General features: G+C 31.6%; 5 protein-coding genes across 7 annotated transcripts in view; 2 read left to right on the forward strand and 3 right to left on the reverse strand.

Annotated features, from left to right (window-relative positions):
• Window positions 1-179: 179 nt before the first annotated feature.
• On the reverse strand, window positions 180-2,979 carry NHP2 (NHP2 ribonucleoprotein). Its single transcript, XM_069122523.1, has 3 exons — window positions 2,636-2,979; window positions 2,484-2,556; window positions 180-2,384 (listed from the first exon to the last, which is right to left on the reverse strand). Exons 1-3 carry the CDS (start codon window positions 2,802-2,804, stop codon window positions 2,153-2,155), a joined length of 474 nt encoding a protein of 157 aa, XP_068978624.1. The 5' UTR covers window positions 2,805-2,979; the 3' UTR covers window positions 180-2,152.
• Window positions 2,980-3,103: 124 nt separating this feature from the next.
• LOC138184497 (RING finger protein 37-like) lies at window positions 3,104-4,737 on the forward strand. The gene is made up of 2 exons (XM_069122519.1): window positions 3,104-3,723; window positions 3,801-4,737. Exons 1-2 carry the CDS (start codon window positions 3,104-3,106, stop codon window positions 4,666-4,668), a joined length of 1,488 nt encoding a protein of 495 aa, XP_068978620.1. The 3' UTR covers window positions 4,669-4,737.
• Window positions 4,738-5,072: 335 nt separating this feature from the next.
• On the reverse strand, window positions 5,073-6,097 carry LOC138184499 (H/ACA ribonucleoprotein complex subunit 2-like protein). The gene is made up of 3 exons (XM_069122522.1): window positions 5,782-6,097; window positions 5,631-5,703; window positions 5,073-5,531 (listed from the first exon to the last, which is right to left on the reverse strand). The coding sequence occupies exons 1-3, from the start codon at window positions 5,948-5,950 to the stop codon at window positions 5,300-5,302; spliced, it is 474 nt and encodes a 157-aa protein (XP_068978623.1). The 5' UTR covers window positions 5,951-6,097; the 3' UTR covers window positions 5,073-5,299.
• A 152-nt stretch (window positions 6,098-6,249) lies between these two features.
• Window positions 6,250-6,864, forward strand: LOC138184378 (RING finger protein 37-like). Its single transcript, XM_069122261.1, has one exon. It carries the CDS (start codon window positions 6,250-6,252, stop codon window positions 6,862-6,864), a length of 615 nt encoding a protein of 204 aa, XP_068978362.1.
• A 36-nt stretch (window positions 6,865-6,900) lies between these two features.
• The window catches only part of Vps13B (vacuolar protein sorting 13B), a 44,217-nt gene continuing 27,979 nt past the window's right edge, over window positions 6,901-23,138 (reverse strand). For 2 of the 3 annotated variants that reach the window (XM_069122509.1, XM_069122510.1), the window contains 31 exons: window positions 22,076-22,368; window positions 21,824-22,001; window positions 21,669-21,747; window positions 21,417-21,592; window positions 21,240-21,343; window positions 20,910-21,159; window positions 20,641-20,828; window positions 20,356-20,565; window positions 20,140-20,278; window positions 19,952-20,069; window positions 19,667-19,809; window positions 19,428-19,600; window positions 19,165-19,341; window positions 18,770-19,058; window positions 18,533-18,695; window positions 18,089-18,473; window positions 17,826-17,961; window positions 17,586-17,750; window positions 17,286-17,509; window positions 16,978-17,197; window positions 16,711-16,915; window positions 16,463-16,640; window positions 14,286-16,406; window positions 14,110-14,205; window positions 10,462-14,029; window positions 9,978-10,382; window positions 9,674-9,850; window positions 9,440-9,610; window positions 9,177-9,370; window positions 8,767-9,105; window positions 6,901-8,676 (listed from right to left, as the gene is read on the reverse strand). In XM_069122509.1, coding sequence (XP_068978610.1) covers window positions 8,446-8,676; window positions 8,767-9,105; window positions 9,177-9,370; window positions 9,440-9,610; window positions 9,674-9,850; window positions 9,978-10,382; window positions 10,462-14,029; window positions 14,110-14,205; window positions 14,286-16,406; window positions 16,463-16,640; window positions 16,711-16,915; window positions 16,978-17,197; window positions 17,286-17,509; window positions 17,586-17,750; window positions 17,826-17,961; window positions 18,089-18,473; window positions 18,533-18,695; window positions 18,770-19,058; window positions 19,165-19,341; window positions 19,428-19,600; window positions 19,667-19,809; window positions 19,952-20,069; window positions 20,140-20,278; window positions 20,356-20,565; window positions 20,641-20,828; window positions 20,910-21,159; window positions 21,240-21,343; window positions 21,417-21,592; window positions 21,669-21,747; window positions 21,824-22,001; window positions 22,076-22,162 — 11,289 coding nt within the window. In that variant the 5' untranslated portion in view covers window positions 22,163-22,368 and the 3' untranslated portion in view covers window positions 6,901-8,445. Of the gene's footprint in view, window positions 8,677-8,766; window positions 9,106-9,176; window positions 9,371-9,439; window positions 9,611-9,673; window positions 9,851-9,977; window positions 10,383-10,461; window positions 14,030-14,109; window positions 14,206-14,285; window positions 16,407-16,462; window positions 16,641-16,710; window positions 16,916-16,977; window positions 17,198-17,285; window positions 17,510-17,585; window positions 17,751-17,825; window positions 17,962-18,088; window positions 18,474-18,532; window positions 18,696-18,769; window positions 19,059-19,164; window positions 19,342-19,427; window positions 19,601-19,666; window positions 19,810-19,951; window positions 20,070-20,139; window positions 20,279-20,355; window positions 20,566-20,640; window positions 20,829-20,909; window positions 21,160-21,239; window positions 21,344-21,416; window positions 21,593-21,668; window positions 21,748-21,823; window positions 22,002-22,075; window positions 22,369-22,694; window positions 23,108-23,138 lie in introns of those variants that run through there. The other variant, XM_069122511.1, reaches the window with a different exon arrangement.

The raw sequence follows: 23,138 nt of genomic DNA on the forward strand, positions 1-23,138 counted from the left end.
TAGCAATGATCAGTTAATAAGGCAGAATTCCAGCCAATTAACAAGACAGTACTGTATCTAAATAAACATTTATGTAACCACGCGTGACAATGAGGGTTCTTTGACTGGTTATTGGAATTAAACAATTTCAATCTAGAATATTTGAAAGAAGTTGAGGAAGAAGTAAAATTAAACATATATACAGTCACAAGATGTATTACTGCCTGATCTGAGAGAAATTAACGGAAACAATGTACACGCAAAGAGAATATATCTGTTCCGGCGAGGCGAGGGTGAGAATAGCGTCCCATTTGTACGCTATGTCAATTTTAATGTCAATGTTATCCTTCGTCGCTCCTAAGTGTATATTTTGTACTGAAATCAGTAATCGTAGGAATAAGGAATACAGTTACATGTAGAGCGATAGGGGATCAGAAAATTATAATTTTCAAATGTATTTTAGCCAGAATTCTCCTTAAATTTCTATTAAATGTTTTTCCATGCGTACAAGGCATTTGCGGGCATTTAAAACTCTAAATGTGACGACTGTAAATGTACAGTTTAACGTAAACTTAATTTACGTTGATAAACAAGGATTATTTTCTACTATCATTTCTTTCAAAGTAAAAATTTCTCAATTTCTCAAAGTATTTACATATTCGTTTCGTTTTTCTTATTTTTAATTTTCAACTTACCACGCTCGCAAAGCCTTCGATCCTACGCCGAGGAAGATTATTGTGATTGCGACCTCTGTTTTGAATCTTACAGTAGTGTCTGGTTAACTGGCTATAGCTATCCCCACCAGTTCTTAGAAATGATACCGTGGAGTGTCTGTCTCTATATAGTACATAGTTAAAATAAATGTATCAGGCCAATTAACAAAGCATTACTGTAATCGATTCGTCGGAATCGTCAGTATTTGGTCGGATTAAGAATTTAAGCCTAGATATCGATTAAGAAATCATAAAGTAATTTTGAACATTTCATATTATAACGTTCTGTATTAATGAACGTCAAACGTATAAATTTTTTCAAAACATACAAGTCAAATCTTATGACTAATTATTAACATTTCTATATTGGAATTAATTCGCCCCAGCACGATTTACGTTTCAAATTTGTAACTATTTCGTATATTTAACTTTTCTATTGCTTTGTTTATATCTTACGATTAATGAGTTATTTTCAATCTTCATATTCATAAACATATTCTCAAATTTAAACACTTTCAATATTTGAACATGTCAGGATTTAACAAATATATGATGGACGGCAAGTGGATAGTGCTATCGAACTTTGACAAACATCAAGTTTTGTAATTGCCTTTAAATATTATGTTAAATGATATTTTGAGGATCACAGAGAAACTAAAGAAGTAAAGCGATTGTTCGAAGATCTCAGTTGACAATCCATATTGATTTTCGGATATCTTGATGAGCGTTAATCGAAATAATAACATCTATGGCAGATTTAATTTTACTCGTCTAAGATAAAAGCATAGCTGTATATACATATATATCCATACCGCTTCGAGAAATATGATTTTTATCTTAAGCTAAATTTTAATATTCTATTTTCAAAAATGCACAGGCGACAAATAAATTTAATTTTTAACTAAAATTGGGATTTTTTAGAACTGTATTTCAAACAATTATATACCCTTTTCATTGAAGCACAAAAATGTAATGTTTAGTCTCCAAATTAAAAAATATTACATTAATCCCTCCCTTCCCGTACTTTAGCGACTCAGACTCGCGATGAAGATTTTGGCCCAAACATGAATATCGCGAGGTTGACTCGCGACCAGATACTTGGACCAAACGTAAACATAACAAGACGAGCTCGCGAACTATTTCTTTGCCCGTTACGATCGTGACTGAATATTAGTTCCTGTTTACGAGCATCAGTCTGGTCTGTTTCGTCGAACTAACTGGCACGGGAAGGGGTTAAATTAGAAAAGTTTTATTTCTATTTCTTTTTTAGATTCTTTTATTCTACAGTGATTTGTGTTAAAAAACTTGCCATCTATATAATAAATAGGTTACATCATAATAATGAAAGATATTTGTATAAAAAATTACAGTCTCTGATACAATACTCTTCTCTCTCTTAAGGATACATGGATCTATTCTATTTACAAAGTGATTAAAAATACAAATGGTTAAATATATATCTATAATGGTGTTGATAATGTTATCATCGCAGTTTTAATTTCATCATAAAGTTCTTTATATTCTTCATGTTCCTTAATAAGTACCATGAGACTGCCTCTTTTCACACCCATAGCAGCACCAATGTCCTGTCTCGAAGGTGTGTAGCAGTATGGGATATTTTTGTCTTCGCATACAATTGGTAAGTGACACATGATTTCTATTGGAAATACATCTCCAGCAAAGACTACCAATCTAATAAAAATACACAAATACTTTCAAATAAAAAGTCTTTTGATGATTAAAATTATCAGAAAATCTAATTACAGTTATAAATAAAAATTTTTTTTTTACCCTTGTTCTCCTTTGCGAAGATGCTTCTGAACATCCTTCAAACCATTTCGAAGATAAGATTTATGCTTTGCTGCTGAAATAGTTATATTACAAATCATAAATATACATGCTTCACAAAAATGTTTTACTGTTCAATTGTTTTATAAAAATACCTTTTTTAATACACTTATAAATTTTTTTGGTTAATTTTTTTGAGGCCATGGGTTTAGCTATAAGGCTTGTGTATTTTAATTTTTCTTCGTATTTAATTTCTGTATTATCACCAGTCTCTGTTTCTCTCACACTATCGTCAATTTCCTGTTTTATTGTTATTTGCTCCATTTTTTACAATAATAATAACGATTTCCCGTTCGAAAGTTTACTATATCTTGCCCACGTGCCCTTACACTCACTTAGAGGTTAGAGACTAACCTTCGATGCTTACAGACTAAACTTCGATACGTACAGACTCAGCTTCGATACTTACAGACTAACCTTCGGTACTTACAGACTAACCTAACCATAAAGTACACTGTGATAACAGTAGAGGTCGCGTTATTTTCGAAACAAAAATGAAATTTGTCTTGTGTTAATAGAAAATCTTTAAAGCATGTTATTATATGTATTTTTAAAGTATAAAAATGCTTTTCAACTTCTGTGATCCTCGTTTAAGACCAGAAATTCAATGCAGTACTGTTAGCACAGAAGGATATGAAGTCACCAATTTAATAACTGGTACTGATAAAGGATTTTTAGCATATGCTTGTATCAAGCCTCCTATAAATATCGACGTTACTTTTATATGTAACGTATGTATTAATCACATTTTAATTTGGCCACAAGTTGGCTCTCAAAAGTCATCAGGTTTTCAATTATATGCTAAGACTAGTAACGATGCCAGTGTACCATACAGTTTACTAGGCACTGCATTTTTAGACACCACGCACAATGGATTATTGTTTTGTCCAAGTAAACATGAATCGATTTCTGCACCAGCAAATTTTTTGAAATGTTTTACAAAATCCTCCCTGCAATACTTAACAACATGCATAAATAGTTTAAGAATTTGTATATGTAAAACAAAGAATTCAGTACCTGCATTAGGTAAGATAGAAGTATGGGGAACAGTGTCACCACGTTGTGGTAAAGATACTATAGCCAGTATTTCTACTTTATGGTTCGAACAATCTTGCTTAGCTGAATCTATGGAAAGGTCTGAAAATGCTGAATGTAAAACACCTGTTACTGATACAGATAATAAGTAAATGTGAAATTATTTGTTAGTATATATAAAGTATATTATTTATTAACTTTATATATCTATTATACTTGTTTCAGGGAAATATTGGAAACAAATCTACAAGTTCCAGAAAGTTTTTTAGATGCCATTACTTACGAAATCATGACACAGCCAATTCTCTTGCCAAGTGGAAAAATAATTGACCAAACTACATTACTGAAACACGAGGAAACTGAAGCAATATGGGGAAGAAGATTGACTGATCCTTTTACTGGTTTACCATTTAGTGAAGATCGTAAACCTGTTATAGCAAGTGCTTTAAAAATAAGGATAGACAGGTTTTTGTTTGAAAATTGCAATAATGAAGAAATAAAAAAATTACCGAGAGTGTTAGGTCGTGCATTGCCCTCTGATGGGAATGTAAAAGATACAACGGTAACGGAAGTTCCTAATTATTTGTTAAAGAGAAATATAATTCAAGCTCCAAGCAATATTAAGCCAAAGTTTCATTGCTCTATAGTAAGTTCTGTAAAAGCAGAGAAGAAACTTTGTCATAAATTGCCAGTTGTTATAATGTCCCAAAAACGAACTGTTTCTGCTTTAACTAAACCAGCAAAGAAAAGAGTGACTGCCGATTCTTATACCTCAACTATACCTCTGTCTAAAAACACAGACGGGGAACAAAAAAATAATTGTATTGATATTGTGGATCTAACTGTTGATAGTGAAACAGATTTCGACATTAATATAGCAGTACCTAATTTAAAACGTTTTAATAACATTCCTAAAAAGAACGAGACAAATTCGAAATTAATTACTTGTTCCTGTTGCCCTAATGGCATTTTTTACCAGCTTCCATGTAAGCATGTTTTATGTAGAAATGTCTTAACGTCGATTGAAAATAACCAATGTACATCTTGTAGCATGCCTTATAAAAATAATGAAATAGAACGGATTTATGAATGAATTGTGTAATGAACTTATTATTATTAACGTAATGCATTTTATCTAAATAAATTAACTTGTTGGAATAAATTGTGCACAATTAATGTAACATGTAAATAATATGTAATGATTACATTTAATAAATATATAGGATATGAAATATCTTATTGCACCCTGTAAGCTTCAGTTCGAATCCTTCTTTGTACAATATTATTCCGGTTTCCTACATAATTAATGAATTACATGCAATTAATACAAAATACCATATTTTGATTATAGTCATCTCTGGTGGTACTAATAAGTAAAATCTTTAACTAACTCGCGACCAGATACTTGGGTCAAACGTAAACATAACAAGCCGAGCTCGCGGACTGTTTTTTTGCTCGTCTGGTATGTTTCGTCGAACTAACTGGCACGGGAAGGGGTTAAATTAGAAAAGTTTTATTTCTATTTCTTTTTTAGATTCTTTTATTCTACAGTGATTTGTGTTAAAAAACTTGCCATCTATATAATAAATAGGTTACATCATAATAATGAAAGATATTTGTATAAAAAATTACAGTCTCTGATACAATACTCTTCTCTCTCTTAAGGATACATGGATCTATTCTATTTACAAAGTGATTAAAAATACAAATGGTTAAATATATATCTATAATGGTGTTGATAATGTTATCATCGCAGTTTTAATTTCATCATAAAGTTCTTTATATTCTTCATGTTCCTTAATAAGTACCATGAGACTGCCTCTTTTCACACCCATAGCAGCACCAATGTCTTGTCTCGAAGGTGTGTAGCAGTATGGGATATTTTTGTCTTCGCATACAATTGGTAAGTGACACATGATTTCTATTGGAAATACATCTCCAGCAAAGACTACCAATCTAATAAAAATACACAAATACTTTCAAATAAAAAGTCTTTTGATGATTAAAATTATCAGAAAATCTAATTACAGTTATAAATAAAAATTTTTTTTTTACCCTTGTTCTCCTTTGCGAAGATGCTTCTGAACATCCTTCAAACCATTTCGAAGATAAGATTTATGCTTTGTAGCTGAAATAGTTATATTACAAATCATAAATATACATGCTTCACAAAAATGTTTTACTATTCAATTGTTTTATAAAATACCTTTTTTAATACACTTATAAATTTTTTTGGTTAATTTTTTTGAGGCCATGGGTTTAGCTATAAGGCTTGTGTATTTTAATTTTTCTTCGTATTTAATTTCTGTATTATCACCAGTCTCTGTTTCTCTCACACTATCGTCAATTTCCTGTTTTATAGTTATTTGCTCCATTTTTTACAATAATAATAACGATTTCCCGTTCGAAAGTTTACTATATCTTGCCCACGTGCCCTTACACTCACTTAGAGGTTAGAGACTAACCTTCGATGCTTACAGACTAAACTTCGATACGTACAGACTCAGCTTCGATACTTACAGACTAACCTTCGGTACTTACAGACTAACCTAACCATAAAGTACACTGTGATAACAGTAGAGGTCGCGTTATTTTCGAAACAAAAATGAAATTTGTCTTGTGTTAATAGAAAATCTTTAAAGCATGTTATTATATGTATTTTTAAAGTATAAAAATGCTTTTCAACTTCTGTGATCCTCGTTTAAGACCAGAAATTCAATGCAGTACTGTTAGCACAGAAGGATATGAAGTCACCAATTTAATAACTGGTACTGATAAAGGATTTTTAGCATATGCTTGTATCAAGCCTCCTATAAATATCGACGTTACTTTTATATGTAACGTATGTATTAATCACATTTTAATTTGGCCACAAGTTGGCTCTCAAAAGTCATCAGGTTTTCAATTATATGCTAAGACTAGTAACGATGCCAGTGTACCATACAGTTTACTAGGCACTGAATTTTTAGACACCACGCACAATGGATTATTGTTTTGTCCAAGTAAACATGAATCGATTCCTGCACCAGCAAATTTTTTGAAATGTTTTACAAAATCCTCCCTGCAATATTTAACAACATGCATAAATAGTTTAAGAATTTGTATATGTAAAACAAAGAATTCAGTACCTGCATTAGGTAAGATAGAAGTATGGGGAACAGTGTCACCATGTTGCGGTAAAGATAATATAGCCAGTATTTCTACTTTATGGTTCGAACAATCTTGCTTAGCTGAATCTATCGAAAGGTCTGAAAATACTGAATATAAAACACAAGCATGTTCTATGTAGAAATGTCTTAACATCGATTGAAAATAATCAATGTACATCTTGTAGCATGCCTTATAAAAATAATGAAATAGAATGGATTTATGAATGAATTGTGTAATAAACTTATTATTATTAACGTAATACATTTTATTTAAATAAATTAACTTGTTGGAATATATTGTGCACAATTAATGCAATATGTAAATAATATGTAATGATTACTTTTAATAAATATATAAGATATGAAATATCTTATTGCACCCTGTAAACTTCAGTTCGAAACCTTCTTTGTACAATATTATTCCGGTTTCCTACATAATTAATGAATTATATGCAATTAATACAAAATACCATATTTTAAATATAATCCTCTCTGGTGGTACTAATAAGTAAAATCTTTAACTGATAGATGGCATTATTATGTTTAAACTACAGCACTGTGTCAGTTTGTACCAATGTTAACAGTTATTAATTTACATGTAATTAATAATTACGTAGGAAATCAGAATAATATTATACAGACAAGATTTTTGAGAATTAAAGCTTTGATTCAATTTTTGAACAGTTCAAAAATTCACCTTATAGATCGAAAAATTTTATTTTTTAATTTCGTGATAGAGATTAGTTTCATCATTTTACCGCTAGATGGTTGTAGTGTTTCATTGTCCACCGATTGATAGATTTTTTAAACTTGTTTAAATCAGGGAGAATATTTACATAAAACTAATCTGAATTAATTCCTCACGCCCTAAACTTTCATTTGAATTCTTGAAAGTTAAAAAACTTTATTTAGGAAGCAAAAATTTGTATTTTTAAAGTTTTGTCAGCTGTCGATTAAACATAAATACGGACATACAAAAATTTGGATAAGGCTTCAAATTTTGTATGTATATATGTTTATATATGGTTTTTAAGGTCGTTAGATTTGTTTTTTCACGCTCTACAAGGATATCGACAAATAAATATATATATATGATTTTATTGAAAAAGATACTGATGCTCTGGAAGCTCCATTAAAAAAAAAAAGAAATGATTATAAAAAACCTATTTCCACTGTTGCGTGTGATACTTAAAATACTTTGTCCTAAGAAGCTTTTTATACAACAATAAATAAGGCAGATATTTAGATGATCTCATTTAGCTGGATTAATCTGTATATTAATGAAAATGTATCCACCATACTTAAATTTGCACACATACTTTCATGATTTTTCTACGATATGTACATTATATACGTTATTTAATAAACAAAGTTTGTGGAGAATTTTTCATGATACAAATTTTCATATAAAAATTGAAAAAGCATTTCTTATGTAAGAATATTTCTTGTGCATATCCTATAATGTGCAACACATTATAGGATATTTTTACGAAATAAAATTCATAAATTTAAGTCCATTATCCAGAATAAGATTAAAAATGTTACCAGAGATATGTACATATAGATATCGCATAATTCGGATTTGTTTCGGACATACATTTTTCAAAAAATTTCTAAATCGAAGGCATAATACTATTTTATCACTTTTCATGTTTTATAAGCGTCAATCACTGTTTCTACTTCTGAGTAAAGAAAATACTCTAAAATACTCTATTTATTCATTATAACACTGTAAATCCGCTACCTTGACTCTGTCGTTTAGCAATGTTAAACAATGATAATAGATAGTTACGTGAGTCTGGAGAAACGTAAAATGTAAGTGTACGATCAGAATTGGGAGTGGTGTTCTCAAAAATATCGGACTGTACATCGCTATTTGTAGAAACGCTAGCTAAACCAGTACTACTGGTTCGTACATATTCCGCCACTCGTGCTCGCATTTCTCGATCCATCTATAAGAAAAATTTTAAATATAAATATTATACCTAATTATGTAATAGAAAAATATATATACCTAATATAAATATAAAAATATATCATACCTCGTATGGCGCTGGAGATATAGATCTATTAGTTTGCGTTGTCTCAGGAGAGCAGTACAAACATATTGTTGATTCCAAATGATGATCAGCACTCGTTAGATCTTTCAATAAATATATCCGTTCTACATTATCTTCAGTTGTATTAACTAATAATAACGCATGCCGTGTTAGAACTAACGTTATAGCACGACTACTGCCTTGTTGGATCACGTAATCTGCATTAGTAACATGCAGGATATTCCCGTGATTATTTTCAAGTAAGGGTAACAACCACCAGGCATATCTAATAATTGCATTATTATTTCCGGACGTGTATTGGACTACTGGTCGTTGTCGAGGCTGTAAAGATGTATTTATTATCAATTAATTTCATTAATAACGTCTAAAATAAATTCCGTGAAATTATTCACCGAAGGCAAAGAATTCCAGCCAGCTCCTTGAAGTAATCCTTGTCCTGTCAATGCAACTAGTTCTGCAGCCCCACTTAAAGGTTTCGTAACTACTCCAACTAGTCCAAGTCCAACGCCAGTCACGATACTTTTGGTTGTTATTTCTCCTGACCAAACTTGTTGCAAAGGATGATGTGCCAAACCCGCAACTGCGGCTAAAAATTAAATAAGAAATTAAACAACATGAAGTACTGAATCAAAAAGAAATATAGCTATATATGTACCAAGAAGACTCATTCCAAGTCCTGTCAATCCTTGGTATAGTCCTTGTGCCATTCCTTGAGGACGCATTCTTCTAGATTCTTCTTGCCGCTGAAGATGTTCCTCATCGAGCGTTAAACGATCCAAATTTCGTGCTACGCTAGATGCTAGTTTCGTTACAGAGTTTAACGTACCTATGTAATATAAAATTATAAGTGAATTTTGTAGTTATGGTAGATGTTTGTATTCATTAATACCTGCTGTAACATGTCTCAACAAACTGGCAGAACCATGTGTTATTCCAACGATAAAACCCCATGGTCCTTGCAATAGGCCTTGGAATGGAAGGGAAATAAAATCTCTAAGTCCCGAACCAAGAGCTTGTGCTAAGCTGCCAGGAGAACCTAATATTTCTAATGATCCTACTACCCAACCTAAGGCACGAATATTTTAATATAGTATAATATGAATATATATATATATATATATATATATATATATATATATATAATATATAGTATAATATAATATTAAGAAATTTGAACAATATTACTTTCATACCTGCTCCGAATATAGCACCAGATAAGTAATGCATTGTGAGAGCATTGCCAAGTCTATAGGGTGTAGTTAAAATATTTTTCTTTTCAAAAGTACCAAAATATAAAGGAGAATGGTCTAAAGCCACGTATAAACGTACAGAAGTATGAACACTTAATAAGATAGATACCGGATCTATCTTTAAATTTTGTAATCTTAATGGGGCGCTTAATATTCTAGCGTAAACCATTATGTAATCAGGAATGTATACTCCAATAGTTGAAACTAGTGTTCTTGTCTTTTTCATGTCATCTGGTAGCAAAAATCGAGGTGGTGCCATCGAAGTTGCATAATTTAATAATTGTGTTATGTATGTATCTTCAATGTAAGCACTGATTGGTGCAATTTTTATATGAAGATCTTTTGATGCTGATAACATTATTAAGAAAAAATTAATATTTGTAAAACAGAAAAGAGTTTATTAAACACATTTAAAAATATTAAATACCTTTTAATTGCCCTTGATTTTCTAGTATATAATCAATCGCAATCAACGAATTTTCTCTTATTTGTTCTATCTTATTCATTAAACAACTGCTTGTATAAAATGTTGTTTCTTTCATCATAAGCGGACTTTGACTGATTAGTACTACTGGAAAATCGAAACCCCCTTGATCAAATAGCTGATTATCTAATTGTAGATCTCCTATGAAAGCACGTAAATTTACAATTTTAGATCTTGCATTAATAGCGACTATAACATCGGTCATAGACAAGCTGGCCACTTCAATCTTTTGAGCATTTTCATTCATATCATGCATGATGATAATGGTAACTCCTCGGAGACAAATGGTCGCAGACCCTTCTTTAGAATTATTCTCCTCAGTATCCTTTGTATCATCATTTACGTTAGCTTTTACATTTTCTATATCAGTTATTAACTGTCTTAAATTTAGCTGTGAAGAAGTTTTAGTTTCTGTAGCTATAGTTTCGTCTTGTGCCGAGAAGAAGGTTGTTACCGAAGTCGAGCTCTCAGAACTCTGTACATTTATGACTGGCTGATCATCTGGATCAGAAGTAAATTTATCATGCATCGCCACCATATCTTTCATTTCGCTTTCTTTTCGTAAAAGTCGACTTCTGATGTCCCTTGCAGACACTTCCACTTGAGATATTGGAACAATATTAATATAGGTAGTGTAACAACGATTCTGCATGATTAACTTTACATCTCCATAGGATGGTAGTCGTACATACTGATCCACTGGTACACTTGATATGGCGGATAAATTTATACCTCTTGACCATCGCAATTCTTTATTTCTGATAACCTGGTCATTATAATTGTTCGTTACAGCAGAAAACAGAAGTATATTCGATACATTAGTAACTGGTGCATCAGGTAGTCTGTTACTGATAGATGGAATGGAATAATGACTTGTTGCATTGCTTTCTATTTCACAAATCCATGTAAAGTGCAATGCATCTGGTATTATCCCTTCTGCTGTTTCATTAGCTTGACCCAATAGGACTTTAAAAGCACAAGTGTTCTCAATCAATAATTGAGGATGATAATCCATATGAATCATTATGTACATTGTACCCCTATCTTCCTGTATTGTAATGACTACAGGCATAGTGCTAGAGCCATTTGGTATAGCAACGCATTTACGACTCATACCCTGGTCAACTCGAATTGGACAAGACCATTTGTGCCCTACGCTCAAAGATATATATAGTACAAGAGGTTCTACAATGTCTTCCATGTATAATGTATACCACTGTGTAATCGGAACACCTTGTTTTTGATCTTCGGATGGTGAAATATTAAGGCTATAAGGAGTAAGATCATTGGGCAATTCAAGTCTGGTTGCATCTTCATGTACCGCCAATGTTGCTATGCATAACTCTTGAGATGTTAAATTACTAATAACGTGGCTACTCATTATACGCACAAGACGCATATCTTCGTGCATACTCGAATTAATGCTCATGAGTGAGACACTTGAGCCACAGTCAACACATGATTTAATGTTTCCTGTGGCAGGGATGAGTCCACCAATTCGAGGCATATAGAAACTTTGACTCCAATCAGGTCGATCTAGCTGTAATGCTTGGGATGTGTAGAACGTATCACCGATACCGACGCACAAGTGAAATGTGCCTTCCAATTTTGGTGGTGTTACGATTCCATAGTGAGGAATCTGGCAAAGTTCGATGTCCTCTGATACAAGAGATAAATGACAGCCCATGGAATTTAACATAAAACACCAAGGCTGCAATTCTAATAATAAAGTACTCGAAACTAATCCAGCATCTTGGTATTTCACTTGTACGTGTGTTTGTGGTTGTTCAGCGGATATCCATTCCTCAAACTCATCTCCTTGGAAGGGCCATTCCGTTTTATCTTTTTGATTCTCAAGATCTTGCAAGATGCTATCGATATCTTCGACTTCCGGTCTTCTAAAGAATTTCCTTTGGTCTACAGAACTGTACGATAATGGAACATACGGATTAGATGTAGAAACTCCGGTTTCTAGTTGAAAAGTTAGTTGGTGGAAATGTTCAAACGTTCCAGGACAGTATAGTTGCTGTCTTTCACCCCGACCATTTACCATTGTGCATAAAGATATTTTCAACGAAGGTGTATCCATTTGTACCCTAGCTGGCACTGGTAAATGCGAGCGAATCATGTAAAGTGGGCTAAGTACAGCTAGTACTTTAGTCTTATCTTGAATTATTTGCGTTATTATCCGCACCCAAATGCTTAAAAATTGGCCACGTTCTTGTAATGGAACTTTAACAAGCCATGGTTGCCCCCACTTGGCATTTGGTTGAAGGGGTATATCTCCTGTCCAAGATAAATTTGGAACATTGGTAAATCGTAGACGTATTGCCATTTTCTTGTTTCCATCGAGTATAACTGATGGTGGTCGAGTTTTACCAGAAACGGAATAAATATCTTTTAATACAGTCACCTTTGATCCCACGTCAGCTTCGTACTTGACTAATCTCATTTCGAAATTGTCTATTAACTGATTTGAAATTACAAGTTGACCAGAAAATGTTATAAGCTTTTGTGTAGCTGAAAGTGACGTAACGCTTACGAATGCTGACGCTTTTGTAACAGAATTACTGAATTCAACGGCTTGAATTCCATCTACACCAACAGAAAATGATTTGCTCCATAACCAAATATTTTCTTCTATTGCTATTCGTAACATTTTGTTGCCAATATTTTTCCATGAGTAAAAGATACATTGCCTACTTTCCAATAATATGTTGTCTCCTGTACCACTTTGACCAAAGAGGATAGGCACATTGCTATCGTTAGCTATTACATAGCGTGTGAATAGAATAGTGGTTTTATTTTCTTCTTCTAAGGATGCATACCATAAATGCATCGAAACCACAAGCGTATGAGCTATTGTTGGACTCAACTTTAACGCAAATGGACTGCATGTGAAGGATACATCCGTTTTGTCAGATAGCGATAATTGCAATCTTGCTTCTAAAGGATCTAGTATTTCTTGCATGGTTAAATGACCATAATCTAGTATATGTACTCCAAATATTCCGCTAATATCAATGAGCACTGAGCCGTCAATCCATCTATTAAGTACGAGTATAGCTCCTTTATGTTCAAAGGTCATAAAACATTGAGTTTCGGGTATTGTACCTTTTAAAGTATAATTCTTCAAAGGTGGTTGTAAATTGTTATACGTAATTGTACTAACGTGATTGTACATGGATACATGAATAGTGCCAATATTAAGTGCAGCTTGTATGTTAGGTATAATTGAAGAATTGAAATATGAATCGATGCGTAAACAAGCTGCAAGAATCCGGGCCGAGATTATGGTTTTGGAAAAAGGTCGATTATTGTTTGATAGTAGAACTACGCGCCATATACAAGCCACTGCTCTTGCTGGTGCTTTTTCAGGAAGCTCTAAACGATATGAATCTGTTTCTGATAGGTAGAAGTCGGCATATCGCTGATAGGACATGTGACAGTCGCTCCAATATTCAAGAGCGCACAGTACTTTATCGACGTACCCAATATCAGAATCTAGTGTCTAAAAATATAAAAAAATTGTTTAAAGATTAAACTAAATCCTGTTTTATGAAAAAAAAAAAAATGTTTTGTTCTGCTTACTTCAAATGGAACTGGAGATATATGTATTTTAGTTAATGTTCTTGGTTGAGGATACCTCCAAGCCATTGATTGTTGGGGATAAGTGAAGAAAATAACCTGATGAGTTAAATAATAAGTCAAAATATTAAATATCCCTTTAAAGATTCTACTGAAGAAGCATATGATATGAAACTTACTTGATATGGGAATGGTAATTCATCTGCATTTCCATTCACAAATTGGAATGCACCTGCTTTGAGATCATCCTTATAATGTTGTTCAGTTGATAGAACAATTTGTTTCTCATTACCTCTACATGTCGAAGATGATCTTGTCAATTCATTTAATAGTAGTTGGAGATCATCGATAACATTTTTTATAATTTTTATTTGTTCTGGTCCAAAATCTAAATGGAGACTATCACTGTCTGCTTGTATTTGTATTTGAGGAATAGAATCGACATTTAACCAAGTCTCCCAAAGCAAACACACTGTAATATTACAGCACCATGGATTCAAGAGTACTTTTATGTTTCCATTAAGAATTGCAGATATGATAAAGGAGTCTACAGATGTGTTAGAATATATTCTATCAGGTCTAAGAAGAGATGAAATATTTCCGGATAACGAAGCTAAACTAGTTATTATTTCGGCGCCGGAATCAGTTTTAAGGGATACTACAACTTGTTTTGTGCATATATTCATATCAGGCCAATTTAATTTTTTCAATTTCATTGTTGGAGATATTTTCATATCGTCATGTTGTTCTGATATTGTTTCATACTCTTTTATAAAGCATGACAATATCTTACTTTTTATAATATATATCTGATTTAGCCTCGATAAAGAGAAATAAATTTTTGTAGGTCTACCTACATCTATAAAAAATTGTGGATTCTTTCCTATAGTTTTTTCGTATTTTATTGTTATAAAAGATGGGGGAATGCCTGTATCTGGATGTAAATCTCCATTTTTTGTTTCAATCATAAAAACTTTAAAATCCTTTTCAGTTGGTATTGAAATTAATTCTTGTTTGTCCTTGTCCCCAAGTGCCATTGTTATATCGAAACAAGATACTTGCACCTTTTGCGATGGATGCTGTTGTGAAAAATAAATATTCGGTTGATTAACCATTATGTAAAAAAGCGGTTGTTTCTGACTTTCACCCTCATCCTCTTCAACTTCATTTATGTCTACTTCATACTCTGTGACTGCTTGATGAATATCATACAACACGAATGTTATTTTTCCACAGTTCACCAGAAATTCAAATGGTAAAAGTATTGAAGCATCTGCAGATATTGGTTTGCCAACGATTGTGGAATTTATGCTAGATGTTTCAAAGTCTATACCGCTATCCTTGGTGACATCAACGTCTATGTCATCACAAGATTGTTTTATCCAAGTAATTTGTTTAATACTCCCTACAGTCGAAAGAGGTTTCTGTGATGTACTGATATATGTATTTGCACTTTTATGTCGTTCAAAATCTCTCAATAATAAATTTTTTAATTCATTATTTAAGATTGAAATCAACTGAATCTGGTCTAAATTTATTGTTACTTCAATATCTGTGATACAATTTACTTCAATTGCACTTCCACATACTGTAATATCTGGTTTAAATAGAACCGGCGGTGCAATGATTAAGCACAAATCGAATTTCGATAACAGCGGAAGTGTAGAGAACTGCCGCTCTAAACTACTTCCATGTCCAAGTTTATTCCATTCCAACGCAGGATTTTCGTTCATGGTATATAAATATGATTGGGACATTTTCTTATTTATAGTCATTTGATAATTCTTCCACGTAGTTGTATGGGCACATACACTTTTTATATTAATCTGATATTGTCGATCTTCTACAGCAGAACCTGGTATACTTAAAATATTTGCTTGAGCTGCGAGTTGATATATATCTAATCTTAAAGGTGTTCTGCAAATCGGATTTTCTGCATGGGGTGTGATACGAATTCCGTCCAATTGAATCATTAATAAATCATGTTGGGGTTTGAATTTTTTTATGTTTGAAACTGGTAGCATCAGTCTAAGTCCTTTAAAGTCCAGATATATTAATGGTAACATTTCATTATCAAGACTAGTAATGCTGTTTAAGCGTGTTGTTACATTTTGTTCAGAAGTTTCCATTATATCTTTTTCAACAGATTGGTAGAGACCCGTAAAAGGTTTTATTAATTGCATATATTTACTAACTATGGTAAGCGGTAAAATTATGTCCACCATTTGTATTTTTATAACTACTTCGGAAATATAACTATTAGCAGATAAAGTTGTTTCTGTTATTATGTCTTTCTGAAACTGCAAAGAAAAATCAGATATTATCAAAATATTATTTGTTTTTAAATGTTAAATACCTTCTGACTCTTATGCCGTTTATAGGTACCCCATCGTGTGTGAACATTCCCCGATTTTGCTCTAGTGAGGGTAAAACTTAAAAAGCCGGAATCGTCACCTTTTTCTAAACTGTCTTCTCTTCCACAAAGAACCGCACCTACATATTCACCGATATCCCAAGTTGGTGAATTCAGTGGTCTATTAAAACATAGATTTTAGCATTTGTTATATAAAATTGTATGAAGTATTTTTCCACGTAATGGTGTACCTTGTATAATGAAATATAGTGGCTGTTGTAACTTTATTTTTTAGCTTAAAATAAATAGGTTGCAAGTCTAAAGAAGTAATAATATCTTCCAACTCAAGTACTAATTTTAGTGAAGATAAAGTCTCCTTCTCCGTGACGTATAATTTAATCGCAATTTTTGTTATAGTCCATTGAATCCATGCTGTCAAAACTAATTCGTCGGAGTCTACAAAATATACGATATTATATATAAAGGTACACTTAAATATACGCTTATTTATAATGTACCTGGTGTACTCTCATCTTTTGAAGTTGAAAGAGTCGAGTTTGTAGTTGTATCTTCGGGATATAGTAATTGTGTTGGTGTAGATGGAGTTTGTGGTACAATAGGGAGAACAACTTGTGCTTCGGTATTTATTTGAGTACTAGCTATAACACTTTTATTATTACTAGTTGTATTTTGCAAAGCGTTTAAAATACTCGAGATGATTTTACTCGTGAAAACTACCTAAAGTGAATATTTAATTTATACAGTTGTATAATAATATGCCAATATTTTATGTATTTCGCAAGTATCGGATAAAATGATTTTATACCTGTTCTTCAGAGATTGAAACAATAATAGGAGAATTATCAATGTGAACACAGACACCCAAAGCAGCTAAAGTACTTCCTCCAGATGGAGATGTTACGATTTTTGTTGTAAGAGCAACTGTAGCATTTACTGATACTTTTTTAATAAAGTTTTTTTGTGTTTGTTGTTGTAACATGTAACAATGGAAATCAACAAGGCTTAATGTCCATGGGAAACTTTGCAATTCTGAAATAAATCACTGTGAATGTGATCATCACTGTGAAATCAAATAGTGTTTTTTGATGTATTGTTTATTACTTACTATTCGTCCACATTGATTTCGGTAGTTTAACAGGTAATTCCTGAAGGTAAGGTGCGAGTAATTCAAAATTTATATTAGATGAATGAACGAGAAGAGAAGGTAATTTTATGATCAATATCTGTAACTTATCGCTTTTTAATGCTTTGTCTTTGGCTTCTTCTATACCTAAATTGATTAATGAAGATTAATATTATAAAATATACAAATATCTAATTTTATAAAGCTTGTATATATATTTACCATATGCACCAATACCACTCATTGTGATTGATGGTATGTAAATAACAATATGTCCAACACATCCACTTAACACAAGACCACACCACCATGGATACATTTCTGCTAATCTGGCCAATATTCCCAAATTCTGTAAGTTCTATCATAGATTAATTCTTTCTAACTAATAAAAACATTATGCAAATAATTAATAAAAAAAGACGTTAATGTTTATTGGACGTTACTTGAAACTTCGTCATTATCAACCGAAATGATAAGCAATGTACCTGTCTTTCATTTTCGGATTTAGAATCATGTTTTTTTTGCATTTCATCATTTTGTACAGTTTTTGACTTTTCCGTGGCTATGACGGATTTTCGTTTTTCTTTGTCTGAAGAGCTATGTACACTTTCGTGTAAACTGGGAAATGTTTTTTTCTTTGTACCAGTATCTGAAGACGCACCTTCAAACTGCTGGACTTCGGGTCGAGTGGTACATAAGGTACCTAAATTATAATACGTAACACGATATTCTAGCCATTTAAAAAGTAATGGATCAAGTGAAGCCCTGATATCTGCCATTTGAAGCGAAATCAAAGGTGGATGCGTTTGTCTTTCAATATTTTGCGGAAACTGTATTACAACCGTTAGTAATGATTTGTTTTCTACATCACTAAAATATAAAAGATATTATCAATTTATTTATAACCAGAATATTTAAAGGATACTAACCTGTAAATATTACTTTCTGGTCCTGAAAATATAAAGGCTTGCTGTGACTCATTGAGTGCAAACATTTTTACCGAACTTATATTTAATTCATTTGATATTGTAACCAAAGATGACAACTTTTTGCAATTCACGTTTTCCAGTAACAATTCTAGATATACAGGGTCTGAAATGTTTGCGATATATAAATATAATGTCTAAAAAGTTATTGACCAATTGATATGGTAGTATAGTACATACTTGTTTCTTGACAAGCATCATTGAATAAAGAGGAACAGACAAGAGGATTAGTTGTATCACCAGCGTCAAAAATTGAAGTTAAGATAGATACAGCAGCCATTAGCTTTGCCTTCGTCCCAGTAATTGTAATGCTGTCAATATGTACCGCGTATATTTCATGTATTAAATCAACATTTTTCCAATACTGCGGATACAATAATTTCTTGATTTCACATTCGATGGAGTAGGGCATTATTATTGATGTATGGCAATTTTTCGTCAAATAAAGTTGACTTCTGGTTCCATTTACCTAGTTAAACGCGTATTTTATTATACAATTATATATGAATAAAATAAAAGAGAAAAAAAAGAGAAGAAAAATAATCGCGCATACATTGAAGTAACTTCTCCATTACCTGCAATGTAATAATCTTATGACACTGATTAAACATTTCAGTTGGAAGATCAGTCTGTTTGGATGCACAAGCTGCAAGCCTAAATGGATATAAAGGTTGAAGTATAGTTACTATCGCTTCATCACATTCAATACTCATGAAAGGATCGTCTGTAAGAGCAGGTGTTAAAGGCGTCGTCTAACAAAATAATATGAAAGGAATAAATAATAGTAACATAAAAATTATTTATTATGTTTATGTATATTAGACCACTTACTACTTACTCGACTTTCAACTATCTTTCGTTGTCGTGGAAGTCCAGTAATAGAATGATCCGCCAATTGCAATTGAAGTGAGGCTTTAACTATTATTAATTTTGTCTCAACCATAGATACATTTTCTCTTAATGCTTCATATTCTTCCAATGTAACTGGGGGGAGTTCATCTACGAGTGGATCTGCAATTTATACATGATAATTTTCTAAACAAGTTTTTTTTCATATAATTGTAATTGAATATATACCTAGTTTTGTAACCAGATAAGGATTGTAATCATAATTTGCAGCAGCTTGTTTTATTGTTTCAATACGATGAAAAACACCCGAACATAATCTAATAGTTAAATCGCCTATAATATATCTCATTACTCTACGTTCGTGGAAATTACTGAAAAAGAATTATAGGTATTTATATTACATTTTTCTAAAATGTAGAGAAATGTAAAATGAGAGAGAGAGAGAGAGAGAGAGAGAGAGAGAGAGAGAGAGAGAGAGAGAGAGAGAGAGAGAGAGAGAGAGAACTCAGTTACCTATATTCAAAATTAGACCCAAACTCTGCCAGTTTTTCAGGTGTTATGTCATCTGGTAATTCGGTGCAATGAACGTAATCCATGGAGAATGCGGGACATCGTTCTATTAACCGCTCCTCTACGCATGTTTTATAAAACTATTTATTATAAAATCTAAAATTATGAATATAGATTCAAAGTTTTATTACCTGAAGCTGTACATAGATAATAATATATTCCTTGTTTATATTCCCGTTTTCTTCCTTTATTCTCCACTGATTCATCATCAAATAATGAATCTTTTAAGTACCGAGTATTAAATTTGCCAGCTACTAAATACAAAGGTGGCTAAACAAGATAGTTTATTATATTATTCGTTGCAGTTTGAATAAAATATACTTAGAAGTTATAGTATAAAATATTACTTGTGCCCCATCAACTACTTCAAGATGACCACAACTACAACTTCCTCTTGGATATACGCGTATGCAACCCATTCCAATTTGAAAACTAGTCATTGCAATTCCTTGGAGCAATGTATCCACTACCACACCATTTAATCGCAATGTTAAAAACGATTTATACCGAAGTTTACGGGATTTATAAAACAATTGTTCTTTAACATTTTCAACTGTCTATATACGTAAGAAAGAATAAAAATTATTTACTTATATTTTATTTTCCCCTCTTATCTTATTGTAAATAAATACCTTAAAAGTTAAAGTCGCATCTTGTACATATACGCCTAAATGAATGGTATGTCCAGAATAAGCCATTTGCTGCTCTGTAGACCAGTCATTTTCCCAATCAATAGGTAACAAAGATGACACCATGTTCCAAGCCCATCCACCCCATCCTGTACTGTCTGCAGCAGTTCCACTCACATGATCTGTATCATCTATAATATTAAATACTGAAGTATGTATATAGAAATGATATCATATAGCTGTATCTTGTATGGAGTAAAATGAAACAAAACCTTGTATACTGTCCTCCCTTTCTTCTACAGAAATTAACGATTTTTCTTTACTAGATGGAAATTGTTTTGTTTGCAAAGCCATTATCAAGGCAGCTAATCTAAGTAACATTGGTACTTGTTGCTCTGTTATACTGAATTCCATTTTTTGGCAATGAAGATCTAATCGTGTAATTGAAGCTTTTCTTGCAGTATTACTATGGTAGTTTATGATTAAACGTATTATAACCGAACATCGATATAGGACAGGATCCTAAATTACAAAATAGTATATTTTTATAATCTTATCTTATTGCTCAAAATTTTCAGTCAATTGTAATAAGTAGTTAATACCTGATATATTTCTATTTTCCCAGATGCATCCATTTTATCTAAACATAATGTTAAATCTTGAATAGTAATAACTTTCCTAAGCATAACTTCATATGTGTTAACATCTAAAAGGAAACATGTGTATGTATTTAAAATATACTGCTAGAAACTTTTAGAAACATAATATGGAATATATACCTGTAAATGCTGGTTCCCATTTGTTATCAACAGTTTGCATGCTTAAAAATCTGACATTGACACTAAGAACAATATCTTCTTCCACATATTTTAGAATTAAATTATTACAATTAATTGTTATGTTATTTACAACTTTTGTTACTATGCTTTTTATGTATCCAGGGGGAGCTTCTTCCCTAGAAATTAAATAGTAACAAATAGGAATGATTATAACACAATATATGCTTTTAGTAATAATAATAGGTTGCTTACTGCGGTATCTCTTGCCTCCTCTGTAAGGTGGTAGGATTGGTCTCCACTTTATTATCATCTTTTAATTTTAAAATGCATTCTAAAATAAAGATTAAAGTTTCACTTCTATGTATTCAGTTTTGTAACGAGTGTCAATCATATTATCCGGTACTTACCTATTGTATTAATGGTAATCACAATTGGCTCTGAAGTAATTTTTACCCAAGGAACATGAATAAGTAATTCATGTATATGACCACTAACAAAAACAAAGGGAAGATTTAGTTGTTCTTCCAAAACTTCTAGTCGTAGATCAAGGTTTTGAAATGATGCATCACCACCCCATAAGGAAACCTGAAAATGAGATAATAAACACATGCGAAGAAAATAAATATAGACTCATTATTATGTAAAACATATATACATACCTGAGATTGTTCTGGTTTAAAATTTTTCACATACTTTTCAACATAACTGAGAATCACTGGTGTTATATATGATTCCAATTTGAACATTGTGATTGGTAACTCAATACATTCCACATACTCTTGTAGGTTTAATAAATTTATGTAAATCTAAAACTCTCTAATAATTTATTTTTTTAGTCCGTCAATTGATTAAATACGCTTACCAAATATATTGGTAGAAGAAGTAACAGGTATAATAATAAGAAAAAATTAATATTTGACCACTTATAATATTTAAAAATGCAAAAGTTTATCTGGAAATGATAAAATTATTTAAAGATTAAAAGTAAAATATGGATAATTATTAACTTTAACATAGATTCAATATATATATATATATATATATAGAAATACAATATAAATAGCAAAAAAAGTTTAATACAAATATTTGACAAATCTACTAACAATACATTTTCATTCTTAAAGCAATTGAATTTTGAACATTTTTATGAGGAAAGTGAAGTAGGGTTAACAGAATCAATAGTCGCTTTGAAAAACATATTTTATTCTTCTTTCATATTAATACGGAGACGAATATTATAATATGCTATTATTAAGTGTGAAGAAAATACATATTAACCTTATTAAACATCGGCAGTTGGCCATGCATTAAATTCAAGTATAAAAATATATTTTAAAAATACATATCTTGCATATTTCGTAATGAAATTTTAATTTAATAGAAAAAGAAGCAATGCCACTTTGAATGATTTACAATTGACTGTTTTTGATCGTAATATTATTCCTTGTAGATATAGTTTTATTTGTGCTGTCTGCTGTAACCTTTCTAATTTGACGTGCACTGCAACTGCATGTGCACAGTAACTCTAATGCGCATGCTTATTGTTTTGAATGCGCATCTCCGAATGAAATTTTAAATTGCTTATTTATTTATGCATAATTATCGACGAAAACTTCACGAAATTTATATTAACATAAATAAATAAAAGGAAAATATACTAAAATGAATTTTCTTATCTTTTAATATTACATAAGTCCTCAGATTTCTTATTTTAAATTTACA

This window comes from Bombus flavifrons, chromosome 10, assembly GCF_040668555.2.
Source record: "Bombus flavifrons isolate JBK064 chromosome 10, iyBomFlav1_principal, whole genome shotgun sequence".
NCBI lineage: Eukaryota > Metazoa > Arthropoda > Insecta > Hymenoptera > Apidae > Bombus > Bombus flavifrons.

What these genes read in the sequence shown, in the direction of transcription:
- LOC138184378 (XM_069122261.1), top strand. Translation starts at nt 6,250, where the DNA reads ATGCTTTTCAACTTCTGTGATCCTCGTTTAAGACCAGAAATTCAATGC.
- LOC138184499 (XM_069122522.1), bottom strand. Translation starts at nt 5,950, where the DNA reads ATGGAGCAAATAACTATAAAACAGGAAATTGACGATAGTGTGAGAGAA. An exon ending in TTATAAGTGTATTAAAAAAG is followed by an intron (nt 5,704 to 5,781) that starts GTATTTTATAAA and finishes TAACTATTTCAG; the next exon opens with CTACAAAGCATAAATCTTAT. An exon ending in CTTCGCAAAGGAGAACAAGG is followed by an intron (nt 5,532 to 5,630) that starts GTAAAAAAAAAA and finishes TATTTTTATTAG; the next exon opens with ATTGGTAGTCTTTGCTGGAG.
- LOC138184497 (XM_069122519.1), top strand. Translation starts at nt 3,104, where the DNA reads ATGCTTTTCAACTTCTGTGATCCTCGTTTAAGACCAGAAATTCAATGC. An exon ending in GTTACTGATACAGATAATAA is followed by an intron (nt 3,724 to 3,800) that starts GTAAATGTGAAA and finishes TACTTGTTTCAG; the next exon opens with GGAAATATTGGAAACAAATC.
- NHP2 (XM_069122523.1), bottom strand. Translation starts at nt 2,804, where the DNA reads ATGGAGCAAATAACAATAAAACAGGAAATTGACGATAGTGTGAGAGAA. An exon ending in TTATAAGTGTATTAAAAAAG is followed by an intron (nt 2,557 to 2,635) that starts GTATTTTTATAA and finishes TAACTATTTCAG; the next exon opens with CAGCAAAGCATAAATCTTAT. An exon ending in CTTCGCAAAGGAGAACAAGG is followed by an intron (nt 2,385 to 2,483) that starts GTAAAAAAAAAA and finishes TATTTTTATTAG; the next exon opens with ATTGGTAGTCTTTGCTGGAG.